Source organism: Sphaerodactylus townsendi, linkage group LG02 (assembly GCF_021028975.2).
Source record: "Sphaerodactylus townsendi isolate TG3544 linkage group LG02, MPM_Stown_v2.3, whole genome shotgun sequence".
In the NCBI taxonomy this organism is placed as follows: Eukaryota; Metazoa; Chordata; class Lepidosauria; order Squamata; family Sphaerodactylidae; genus Sphaerodactylus; species Sphaerodactylus townsendi.
Genome location: NC_059426.1, coordinates 131,588,717 through 131,600,995, shown reverse-complemented (window position 1 = coordinate 131,600,995; position 12,279 = coordinate 131,588,717). Strand labels below are relative to the sequence as shown.

At 42.9% G+C, this 12,279-nt stretch overlaps 1 protein-coding gene across 1 annotated transcript in view; it reads right to left on the bottom strand.

Annotated features, from left to right (window-relative positions):
• The window catches only part of AQR (aquarius intron-binding spliceosomal factor), a 59,352-nt gene extending 48,002 nt beyond the window's left edge, over positions 1-11,350 (bottom strand). The window contains exons 1-9 of the mRNA XM_048484362.1: positions 11,124-11,350; positions 9,968-10,024; positions 9,487-9,527; positions 6,619-6,654; positions 4,816-4,936; positions 4,053-4,193; positions 3,277-3,345; positions 2,557-2,657; positions 1,053-1,129 (exon numbers count right to left, since the gene is read on the bottom strand). Of these exons, the coding sequence (XP_048340319.1) occupies positions 1,053-1,129; positions 2,557-2,657; positions 3,277-3,345; positions 4,053-4,193; positions 4,816-4,936; positions 6,619-6,654; positions 9,487-9,527; positions 9,968-10,024; positions 11,124-11,246 (766 nt within the window). The 5' untranslated portion in view covers positions 11,247-11,350. The remainder of the gene's footprint in view (positions 1-1,052; positions 1,130-2,556; positions 2,658-3,276; positions 3,346-4,052; positions 4,194-4,815; positions 4,937-6,618; positions 6,655-9,486; positions 9,528-9,967; positions 10,025-11,123) is intronic.
• Between the last annotated feature and the right edge of the window lie 929 nt (positions 11,351-12,279).

Here is a 12,279-nt window from a genome sequence, read left to right as displayed (position 1 = left end):
ATCCACTCACCAAACTTTGTACCAATTTACATACTCTTCCTGAGCCCAGTTTCTTTTCTACCAGGTGGACTCTAATCTGGATGAGTTTGATTCCCCCCTCCTCTACATGAGAGACGGAGTCTTATCTGGTGAACTGGGTTTGATTCTCTACTACTCTACATAAGTAGTGGAGTCTTATCTGGTGAGCCAGATTTGTTTCTCCACTCCTACACATAAAGCCTACTGGGTGACCGTGGGCTAGTCACAGTTCTTCAAAACTCTTTCAGCCCCATTTATCTCATAAGATATTTGTTGAGGAGAGAGGAAGGGAAGGGAGTCTATAAGCCCCTTGGAGGGGGGAAATAAATCCAAACCTTCTTTTAAGCATGCTGGCAGCACAGCAATGGAACAGAAAGTGATGCCTGGTAAGATATGCAATCTCATGGGAAGAGCAGATGGGAAGTCACCCAGTATTATTAGTTCCTGGTGGATTAAAGCCCCACTAGATGGCAAAGTTCTCCTGGGGAGAAAAACCCTACAAAGGAATAGCCACAGGGAAGCAGGAACTGGGTGTGTCCAAGAAAGGTAGGATAAATGTGTCCCAGCTAAAACGTGGGAAAGGAGAGCAGACAACCAGGCCTACAGTCTTTACAATTAGTAGAGACTCCCTTTGATCAGGAAAGTGGCATTCCTAGCCAAGGGGCAACAACTTAGCCTCAGTAGCCTAGCTACCTCAGTTATTAGCCCAGTAAGAAGGGCTGATGGCCAGATGTAGGAGTTATGAAGACCTGGCAGAGGACAAAAGCTGACCAAGACTCTGGGAAAAAGGAGGAGTAGGTGATAAAGAATAAACTAGTCAGGCTGCAGGGTGACTGTTTACCTTTGGAACTAACGCTTGCAACTAAGTGAACCAATAACGTGCCGTCATTTGCATCTCTTGGGTGTTGACTCTTTTTTGACAATGCTGATAAAAGATGGGACATCCCTAGGAAAGGAGGGAGATGTTGCCCATGGGCCAGGGGGCTTCAAAGCATTGAAAACACACAACACAAAGACACAAACACATTACATACCTGAAATGGGTATCGATTTTAATACAGAGATGAATTTCTGGATCAGCTGTGACAGAAATCGTCTTTCTTTGTATGCTCTGAAAAAAATTATACCAGGTTGAGTCGTTAATAGTCTGCATCCCAAAAAGTCTACAGAGAATGCAGCACTTACACACAGATTTTTTAAAGTGAACCTACCAGAGATTACAGTGCTGATGTTACGTACTTAGTTTTTTTGTTTGTTTGTTTTTTTTGGGGGGGGGGGGAGTACAGCCTGCATGCTTTTGTTAATAATTTCTCTCATCACATACTGAAGGAATTCTTCCATTAATACAGCTAAGTTCTGTAAATCTGTGAAATGACTGAAGAACAATACTTCCATATTATGCTGGAAAGAAGACTTCTGAAAAGGACAAACAGGCACTGGTCTTGCAATGATGCTTGAGAAAAGGAGATGCTACAGTTACTCAAAAGGAAAATGACCCTCTTTAAAATGTTAGACACACAAAAAAGTTTATTAATGGGCACAGCTGTAAGTTATATTTGAATGTAAGATACCCCCCCTTTCTTCCTATTTGATGGAATACCTAGGAAAAATCTAAGTCTTGTTTTTAAGTAAATATTGTAAATAAATGTAGAATCAATTAAAAAAATGGCCATAATCACTGCTAGAAAGTCTCACAGTACTGAGTGTGTGTGTGTGTGTGGGGGGGGGGGGGGGGCATTCACCATCCAGAATTTAACAAAAAAAAATGTGGAGCACAATCCTGCTCAACCTCTCTGCATACAATCCTCATGCAGTTCAACAGACTACCTCTGGAGAAAGCTGTAACAGGCAGCAGTTCAGATAAATGCCTGTGTAATAGGCAAGGGCTGAATGAACACTTCAGACACATTAGCCTACCATTCAGAAATGTTGTGCTGGGTGGCTGCTTTGTGTAACATCCAAGAACTGGTAATTACCAGTCATCAATTATAACCTTTGAGCCTCGTGACTGAAAACAAAGACGGGGCTCAGTCCCCACAAAGAGGCCTGGGAAAGTCAAAAGGAAGAAGTCTTCCCCTAACTTATCCTAAGAACCCACCCTACCTTTCCCAGACCCATGCTACACTGGGCTGCAGCCTATTTAAATTCTGTGAATGGAAGCATAGCTTTCCTGCCTCTAGTCTCCCACTGTAGCCCCAAATGCCTCAAGAAATGCCACTTCTGGGGCACTCCCTGAAGCATCATGAGGTGGGAGCTCAAGGTCTGCCCCAGCAAAAATCACCCCCTCACCACCATTGAAGCATGCAACACCAGGCCTGAAAATCAGAGAAAAGCTTCACAAGCTAACTTCTGACTGGTCTGGAAGGCAGACTGGAGATGGGACAATGCTGCCAGTTTCCACAAACCCCACTGATGGAATAACAGGACATAAATAGCCATTCTCCACCAAAGTACAGGAGCCGCCATTGGTCTCAAAGCAGCTCGAGTACCAACAGGGTGCATCAGGTCTAAACTATAAAATAGTTTCTGTTCGCTTACTGTATTCGTGTATTCTCATCCATTTTTTCATCATTCTTCTTGATTAAGTTCCAAAATTTACGAAGCTTTGGTGTCTTTTTCAATTCGAGTTCCAGACGAGCCTACAACAGAGAGAACAAAATAAGCTCTCTTGCATTGTCATTCACCTCTCTGGTCTTCTCCTGCGTAGCCCTTTAAAAACAAAACTTTCTAATCATCCATCATGACAATCAAAGGGCATATGCAAGAGCTTCAAAAATAAGTGAATACCACATTTGCAAACAAGGAACCTATGACAGCAGAAACTGTCGTGAACTGACTCCTGGGAATTGCCTCTCTTGCTCATCAACTGTTTGCTCCTCTGTCCAGCAGCACAGAGGCAAATGGAATGGCTTACATGGCAGAACATGCACTAGGAGATCATTTCCACACAATGCTTCCTTTAAAACACATGTGCCAAAAGGCTGGCAACCACAGCTTTTAGAAGATCTCCATGTTTTTAGACATGTTTTTAGTCTTCTTGGCCATCATCTCATTCTGGAAGTGAATGTGAACTTCTTTATCTAAAACCCCACATGGCTCTCCAGAGGTTTTTTGAATTTGGATTTTTGAATTTAGATTTGGTTTTTTGAATTTGGATTTTGCCCCAAGTTCCCATTACAAGAAGGGTACAGGATATATTTACATAAATAAAGTGAAATAACTTAAAATAAATGAGTACACTTCTTATGAAACACTTACAGGTTGCAGGCCCATCCACATTGGCAGGGAGATGAGTTGTTGAACTTGTGCTCTGATCAAATCCACTTCCTGTTTCAAGAAATTCAATAAACATGTGAAGATACTTTCATAGCCCATAGCAGGTATCTGCAACACATGATCCCACCAGCTGACAAGAAAATGCTCAGCACCCCCCTTTTATGTAGTCCCAGACCAGAAGCAAAATAGGAATCTTAGCAAGGTTTTGCCAAACCACCAGACATGGCTTTTGTTTGAGTGAACGGGTCACAAGTTGTACAAGGAATGCTCTCCCAGGTCTACTTCTCAGGAATACTTTGTTTGCGCCAAGTGATTACATGCTGCAGCCATGATCTATTTCAATTTTGGATTTCTAAGCCAGAAAAGCTCAAGGCAAGTGTTCCATTTATAAAAACAAAATGCTAAGAAAACAAAAAAATAACATTTAAAGCTTATTAACATATCGCTAAAACTTGTCTTACTTACTCCTGGGCTCCTGAATGCAATTAAGGTTGTGCAATATTGCCATGATATGCTCAGACCCAGGCCTTGATGTGCCTCCAAGCAAAGGACAGTCTCCTTCTGAGGGACAACCCTCAAGACTGCATTCTTTTGTCCCCTTGCAGTTAATGTATCGAATGGCAAACCTAAGATCAGAGAGCTGCAAGGCTGAAGAACCAGACTGCAGTAAAAATATGGTATTCCAGGCAACATTGCCATTATTCATAGTCAGCATAACCTGTAACTCTTGACATGACAAATGTCCAATGCCAACTTACCAAACTGTTGAAACAATGATCAAGGAACAGTAGGAGTATTGTCTGTTCTTGCAGTGAGAATTCACTGTCATTTTCAGCCAAGGATGCTTCCAAAACACGTTTGAAAAAGAATGGGAAGTGCTCTGGTTTTCTTTTGAACGTCTAGATGGGAAAATAGGATTACCAATCAGTTCAAGTGGAACATCTTTTAGAGGCAAATTATTAACGGAATTCTGAGTCCTTAAAAAACAGGTAGCGTTACAAGAAGAGGTATATATTTTTAAAGCCCTCCAATCTGTGCCGAAAACTGTTCCTCCCTCCCAACCATTATATTTATCATTTTTCTGTGGCTCATCTCGTCTCAAATAGAGTTCTAATGTTACTGAAGGAACATGAGATGAAACCATGAGAAGTTGTAACTATGCTACTCCTGCAAGTGAAACAGCCGCAAGATAACATTGTTCTTCAGTTTTTCACTGAAGTTTTCTTCCAGCAATCACAATTTCTCCTACCACTTTTGGCACCATAAAAACTGTACTGCTAAGTGCTACACTTTATCAAGAAACAATACTCAAAATGACTGAAACAATTACTTCTTTTCAAATTGCTCCCGCTTCCATTGTGACACGTGCTGCTGTTTAAAAGGCTACGGTAGATGACTTCAGATAAGGCATATCGACAGCCAGTATTGTACATCCTGACATCTTCTGACACCTTAAGTGGGCAGCAAGAAAGTTTCAAATTGGAGGATCAGTTACTGCTGACTGTAATTGAAGTTTATTACCTCCCATGCAGGCACATTCTCTCTGAACTTTTCATTCACCATACAGCAGATTGACATCAAATAAGCCTTGCTGGACACCTCAGGAGAATAATTCATCCATAAGTAATTTTCAAGGTACTGGCTGTGAACAGTGAAAAGACGAAGAGTTACTTCCCACATAATTCGTCATTTATCAGCTGAGAAACGCATAATTATCTACCACTTAATATATATATGTGTGTGATTTAGCAAATAGCTCCCAACATTATCTCAAGAGCAGATTACTGCACTAGACCAGGAGCATTTAAGGCAGTCTGAATGAGAACAACAGATAATTTACTCATTGGGAAGCCACTGTTCATTAAAGAGTGTTCTGTGTATTTGATACAAGGATTGACTTATCCTAATGGTGGACACTAATTCATCTTGATATTTCATGCAGAAAGAGAATAAACATCCTTCCTGATTGTGATACTATGCCACAGATCTTGTTTCAGTACCCACAGGCAAAATATTACTGGCTCTTGAGACAAAACAAGATGGCCTAGCAAAGAATGGCTTCAGGAAACTAATTGTTATGCAAAACAAAATACAAACAAAATCTATCAGCAACACACTAACAAATGCACTTAGAAAGTCAGCATAAAATAGATCTAAATACCATTAGGATGCTCAACCTAAACTTTTATAAACTCCTCTGAGCCGCTAATAAGCACAACATACACAAAGTGTAAGCATGGATGATAATAATATGCCACAGAAGAAATTGTTAAAAAGACTCATTAGATAGGTGCGGTTTGTTGAGAATGTTAGCATCGTGCCAAAATCTTTGCCTGGCCACTGTGTGTTACTTTACTGCACAGGATTCCTGTCGTATGCAGCCACCTTGTGAGCCTTCATGTTGAAAACTGAGATCTAAATACTTTGAATGATAATAGTATTTGACCATTCTGATTAACTGATAAAAGAATCTGGCTACCATCTGTGCATGGAATGCTCCCATGTTCTTCTGCATTGCGGCAGCTCTTTCTGGCCCCCAGAAAAGATCTTTGCAGCATGTGTGCAGAAGAATGGACATGAGGGTTAGCGGGCTAGACTGGGAGGAGGGATAAGGGAATGCAATTGCCCTCTCCCCTCAGTGGGCCTGTGGTTGCAGAAAAGGGAGGAAAAGCAATTTCCACTCACTGTCCCTCCTTATTCCAGTCCTGAACCTGAAAGTGTGTTTTGCTGTGGTAGACTGATCATTCCGCCATGGGTCAGAAAGAACCAACACAATGAAGAAGACTGTGGGAAAACTACACCTCTTGAACAGTAAGTAGTAGGACCCTGTTGACTCTGCCAACTTTAAATATTTTTGGCATGGCTGGCCAGTAACATCACCGCCCCCCCTTGTCAGGAAAAGAGGGCAGAAAATTGCGGGTGAGGACAGTGACTTAGTGGTTGAGGCAAGTCTTCAATTCGAATCCTTGAGCTTAGATACATGCAACTGAGTAACAGCCCCACTTTTCTGGCAAATCAAAACCTTGCTATTAAGGTTTCCTCTCCTGCAGATTGCAAACTGATTTTATCCCAATCTCAGATTCTGGTTTGTGAGGAAGACAGCAAACTGTTGTTGTCTGGATGAAACAATCAATTGAGCCGCTGCAACAAAGTACTGCTTTAAAGCTTCATACAAAACCTCAGATGCTCTCCCACCCCCACCCCCAGCACTGCCAACTCATTCACTCAGCAAACGGAATGGCTTGCATTTTATCTGAAGTGCACACCAGCCTCTGTTTAGAGTCACATTTTCTTTAGGACATTTTGTGCTCTAAAAATGCTTACCTGAATTCTAGCAGCATTATTTTTCTAATGGCAAACCTGAAACCAAAGAAAAAAGTGATTGATTGCATTATCAGTTTCACCTGAGTCAGCTGAGTTCAAACACAGATGCCCAAACATTTAATACTGCCAAAGCAGAATGGAGCCACTACCCAAAGTTTTTGCATGGGCATCTCTCCACTGGCCCAACGTCATTTCATGCACTGCACTGCCACCGATGCTGGGCTATCCCCTGGCCATGAAAGCACAGAACCTAGAGAAATATGCTTGAGGACTGAATTGAGAATAAGACCAGTGTTTCTCATGTTTCCAGATTATCATACCAGTGAATATTTCAATGAACTATAAGAAGGGCAAGTAGTTTTATAGACCTTCAAAAGCTTCAGCTCTTTCATATTCCTTAGATAAAGACATCTAGCCCTACTTACTTTAAGTTCTGAATGTATGTACAGTCCAACGCTAAATCATAGCAACACAAGTCAGGTTTATGTATACTTACATACACTAAAACAACAGCACCTAAATACATATCAGGGTAGACTGGATCACAAAATATCATTTTGACAAGAAAAGTTAATACACGTTTTAAAGGACAAGAGGAAGAACTTGAGGACCTGCTCAATACAGCTCTCGCGCTTGGTAAAAAAGGAAGTCATTTTTATCTCACTTGGTAAACTGTGAGGTTCTCAGGTAGTGTATGTACAAGAATACAAGTAACCAGTATAACCTATCACAACTGATGAAATCAACAGCAAATAAGAAAACAGTCCTAAGCACAGTTACACACTTCTAAGCAGACTGAAGTCAATGAACTTAGAAAGGCTTAACTATGCTTAGGACAGCACCAAAAGAACAACTTTTTGATCTTCAGCAGCCAGTAAAAATGGGACAATTAAAGACTGATTTAGAAAATATAAAACCCTAAGAATCAGATGAGCAAGAAATGGAATTCAGTGGAATGTGTATAAAACAAATAATTCAAAACCTGAAAGAACAAAAGATTTTGTAAAAGAAAATTAAAAGGCTGCTTCCTTTTTGTGTGTGAAATACAACATTACAATTTTTAGGATGTCTCAAAGCCACTGAAAACTTACATGTTTCATTTACCCGGATTTACAATCAGAATCCCAAATACAAGCCAATTTCAAATTACTGTAACTCCTTTGCACCAATAAAGACAGCAGCCCTAAAGTATCTGATAGCAAAGACTCACATGACTACTCAAAGAGATTTGAAAACTTCTCTTGCACTGCCCTGTAACATTACAGCAGCATCAGGGGCTTGTTTACAAGTGCACACTCCACTTTATTGCTCATTTCTTAATTACAGAGCATAAGATGTCATGGCCACCCCTGAAGAAATGGTAATGAAGTACCTTGGGAGGGCGAGAAGCAAAAACGCCACATGTTTCTCTTCTCCAAGAAGCAAAGCACAGGAAAATCTTGATTAACTAGTATCCCCAGAGAACTGAAGTTGTGATTAACCAAATATGTCTGTTATCCAAGCTTTTACAACCCAGCAGGACCTGGCTGGAACTTGCTGCTGGCTCACCACCACTGGAGCAGCCATGGTCAGAACCAGGCAGAGCAAGCATTGTCTGCTCCTGTTCCACTCACACATACAGGAGCTGATGGTGCAGTAGGTAGGAAGTATGGCCAGTTTCCAATGATAACAGCAGCACTGCAAGCTAGTGGCATTTATTGCCAAAAGTGCTCTCTGCTACTCTGCCTGATCTTGCATGTGTGGACAGTGGGAAGGCACGTAGCGCATCACTTTCCATAGGCCCCGCTTACTTGGCAACTGCATCATTAGGTGATGCCCACAACCTAGAAGCACTGCCTGCCCCGTCACACCTTCTCTCATGCAAGAGCGTGAGGAAGTGCAGAGAATTTGGGGCCAGCTGTGAACCTTGGGTGCTGCTTGCTCATGCTGCTGCCAGGCAGGTAGTTCCCATGGCCAGGAAGCACTCCCTGCCCCTTCTCTGCTGCTCTCCAGTAAGATCAAGCAATTCAGGAGGTAGGATACCTCTTAACTGGCTCCCAGTTATGCGCATCACTGGCTCAACAGCAGCATAAGGAAGCAGCACCAATGGCTGAGAAGTACTCCCTGACCCTCCTTGGACTGCTGTCACACCAGAGAGTGCCTCTTGGCCAGCTCTCAGGAATCAACACTTTTCAGTAGCAGTGCAAGGTAGTGAGGCCCATGGATGGGATACAGAGACCACTCTTCTCCCGCTTGCCTCGTTCTACAGCAGGCAACAGTGGAGCAGGCTATAGCAATGGTGGCGAACCTATGGCACTCCAGATGTTCATGGACTACAATTCTCATCAGCCCCACCAGCATGGCCAATTGGCTATGCTGGCAGGGGATGATGGGAGTTGTAGACCATGAACATCTGAAGTGCCATAGGTTCGCCACCACTGGGCTATAGTATGCTATGCCAGTTAATGGGGTACTGGGTAACATGGGTCTCATTGGGTTTTTAAAACATACACGCAAGAAACTAGTGATAAACAGGATACCATTCAAAGAACATGAAAGATGAATTAAAATCATAACTATCCAAGAAAAATTTACCCAGCCAATTATATGCCTTTATGAACCCCTTCAGAAACATCTAGACCAGGGGTCTGCAACCTGTGGCTCTACAGATGTTCATAGACTACAAATCCCATCAGCCCCTGCCAGCCTGGCCAATTGACCATGCTGGCAGGGGCTGATGGGAGTTGCAGTCCATGAACTTCTGGAGCACCATAGGTTGACCACCCCTACTATGTAACATTATCATGTTGCTTAATAGTTTTAAGATATTCAGCTCTTCCAAAATGAGTATGGATCAGTAAAACTACCCCAAAAAGGAACAACACATACCTTGACCTGACAATTTCTTTCCCATATACATCTTCAACAACCTATAAAAAACAACGATTTCGCTTTAAATACACATTTTTTACTTTGATGAGATTTCTTACTAACATTTGTAAAAAGGAATTCTAGTAACTAAAGTCAGCCATGTTACCCTAGTCCTAAGTTATAATGTTTCACATTATCGTTTTCACACACATGACACCAATTTTTTTTACAATGCAATCCTAAATAGAGTTTAATCTTCTAGGTTTAGTGATGTTAATGGATTTAGAAGGATGTAACTCAACTTAGAGAGTTTTGCTGAGAAGAAGCAGGGACCTGTGAATTGGAAGTCACTAAAGGGGACAATAAAACTATTTAAAACTGTATAAACAATCCATGGGACATTGGTTAGAGCTCATGAAAAAAATTAAAAATGATCCCTGCTAATTTTATGTAATTACTATACATTAAAGTAGAATTATCAAACAATTGAACTATTTACCTTTGACTCAAAAGGTAGTTTTTTCTTGACATGGGGTGCCCAGAACTTATTTGCCAACTGTAAGATAAAAGACATTTCATTAAACATGCACACTTAGAAAGCTTGGTCTCCTGTGGAGAAAAGGTTACTGGCCCTATGAGCTTCCTTGATAAAGGATTTGAATCTGGATATGCTAGTCCAGCACTCTTAACCACAATCATAGACAGAGTGGATACAAGCTGTAGTTATTATGTGGCGACTATGTACACTCTGTACATGCACACACTCTTTTTGTTCTTTTCTTCTGCATTTTAAGACTCGTACCTGGTGTTCTAAGTGGGCTGATCCCCATGTCAAACTAAGTGGAATTATATATAATCATACAGTGGTGGCGAACCTTTGGCACTCCAGATGTTATGGACTACAATTCCCATCAGCCCCTGCCAGCATGGCCAATTGGCCATGCTGGTAGGGGCTGATGGGAATTGTAGTCCATAACATCTGGAGTGCCAAAGGTTCGCCACCCCAGATATGGATTATCCATCTGAAAAGAAACCAGAGTCCAAATCCAAAATACACTGTAATCAAAACTCCCCAAGGGGAGGAAAAGGGGAAACGTTGGGTTTGTTTGATTCTCTTACACTTGCCACCCGTTTAACCCATCAAATTAAGGGAAGCTGAGGCATTCACATGCCATCAGGCAGTCATTAAGGGCTTATGGCAACCATGTACAATCAGGACTGAAAAATCATAATCAGTATTTTAGCTCTTCAGTCCTGGCCCATACAATACTTTCAGCTACAGTGTTTTCATTCTGAAATGACTCAGCCCATAGCGGGGAGGTAGCGTATACTTCCTTGCACGTGGCTTTGAAACTGAGGGCAGCAATCCTACCCCAAAATCTACTTTTCCCCATCACGGTCCGAATTCCCAAAACAGAACCACGTGGGCCACTTTCAAACGTTCACTGAGCGCGGTGGGGGGCGGGGCAGAGTCGCCCTCTCCTCGCTCACGACTCTAACCGCTCAGGCGCGTTCCTGACAGCTTCAGCACATCCGCTTCCAAGATCATTGTCTCCTCTCCTTCATGTGTCCACTGAACGTCTGAAAACTGAAAGCGAGAACACCGGCCATAGCCAGCGCAGGCTCGCGGCTCATCCAAAGAGAAAGATCCTCACCTGCGTCACGAACTCTGCGTTGATCTGAGACACGGTGGGAGCCACGATTTTCTTGGGCGGTGGCAGCGACGACAGCAACGACTCCTGCTGGGTTCCCCCCACGGATCCCCCTGGTGTCGCCATGTTGGGTCCCGCGCAGGCGCCCTCGGCCGGCTCAGACGTTCTCCTTTACAAGGTTCCGCCTACGGCTCTGCCTCTTCGCTCTCCCCCTCGAAGCCGCATTTGGTCTCGCCCGCACTCTCCCGGGTCAAAAGTCTTTCCGCCCGTTCGTCACACTGACGTCTCTTATCTGCCACGCCCCTTTCGTTGCTATGACGATGGAAGCCTCTTGCCCCTCCCCTAGGGAAATAACAGTCGGGTTTTAGCTATACAGCGTCCAAAGGGGCACGAGTCTGACTAGTTCTCAAGAACGAGTTCTGACTCTGAACTGCAGCCGTTCTCCATGTGCGGGGTGAGACAGAGCATAGCACAGAGTACCAATTTTAATCCATTGCTTTCGCAGCAGAGATCTTTGGGCACACTATAAAATACTGTCTTGTCTGTCTCCCTTCTGAATCTGAGCATGTTGTGTCTGCTCTGTGCTTACTAGTTCATTGGCTCAGCTCTGCTCCTCGGCATGATGAAAATGGGAAGTCCAAGAAGTTCCTTGTTTTACTCCCAAATCTTAATTAGTTCTGTTGAGTGCTAAAGCAAAGCACTTTTTTGGCCTTGGTTAGGAAGAATAGGATGGCCACAGTACGGAAAGGCAGCATTAACAGTGCTATCCTAATTGCACAGTCTAACTCGCGACCCTCCAGATGTTATGGACTACAGTTCCCATCATCCCCTGCCAGCACGAGCAATTAGCCATGCTGGCAGGGGATGATTGGAACTGTAGTCCAAAACATCTGGAGGGCCGTGAGTTTGACACCTATGGATGCCATTCATTTCCACTGGAGTTAACTCCCCGTAGGATTGTGCTGATAGGCTCCCGTCCTAGCTTCTCTGTCACCATGCTGATTTCTGGGAGATTCCAAACCTATATCTCGACTGAGTTTTATAAAGAATCCAAGGTCCTCCACAAGCTCCAGACTCAGTTGTTGAGGAGGATCTAGAGTGCCAAGCCAAGCAAATGGTTGTAGTTGAGAAAGTACATTTTTCATAGTTCATCCCTTTA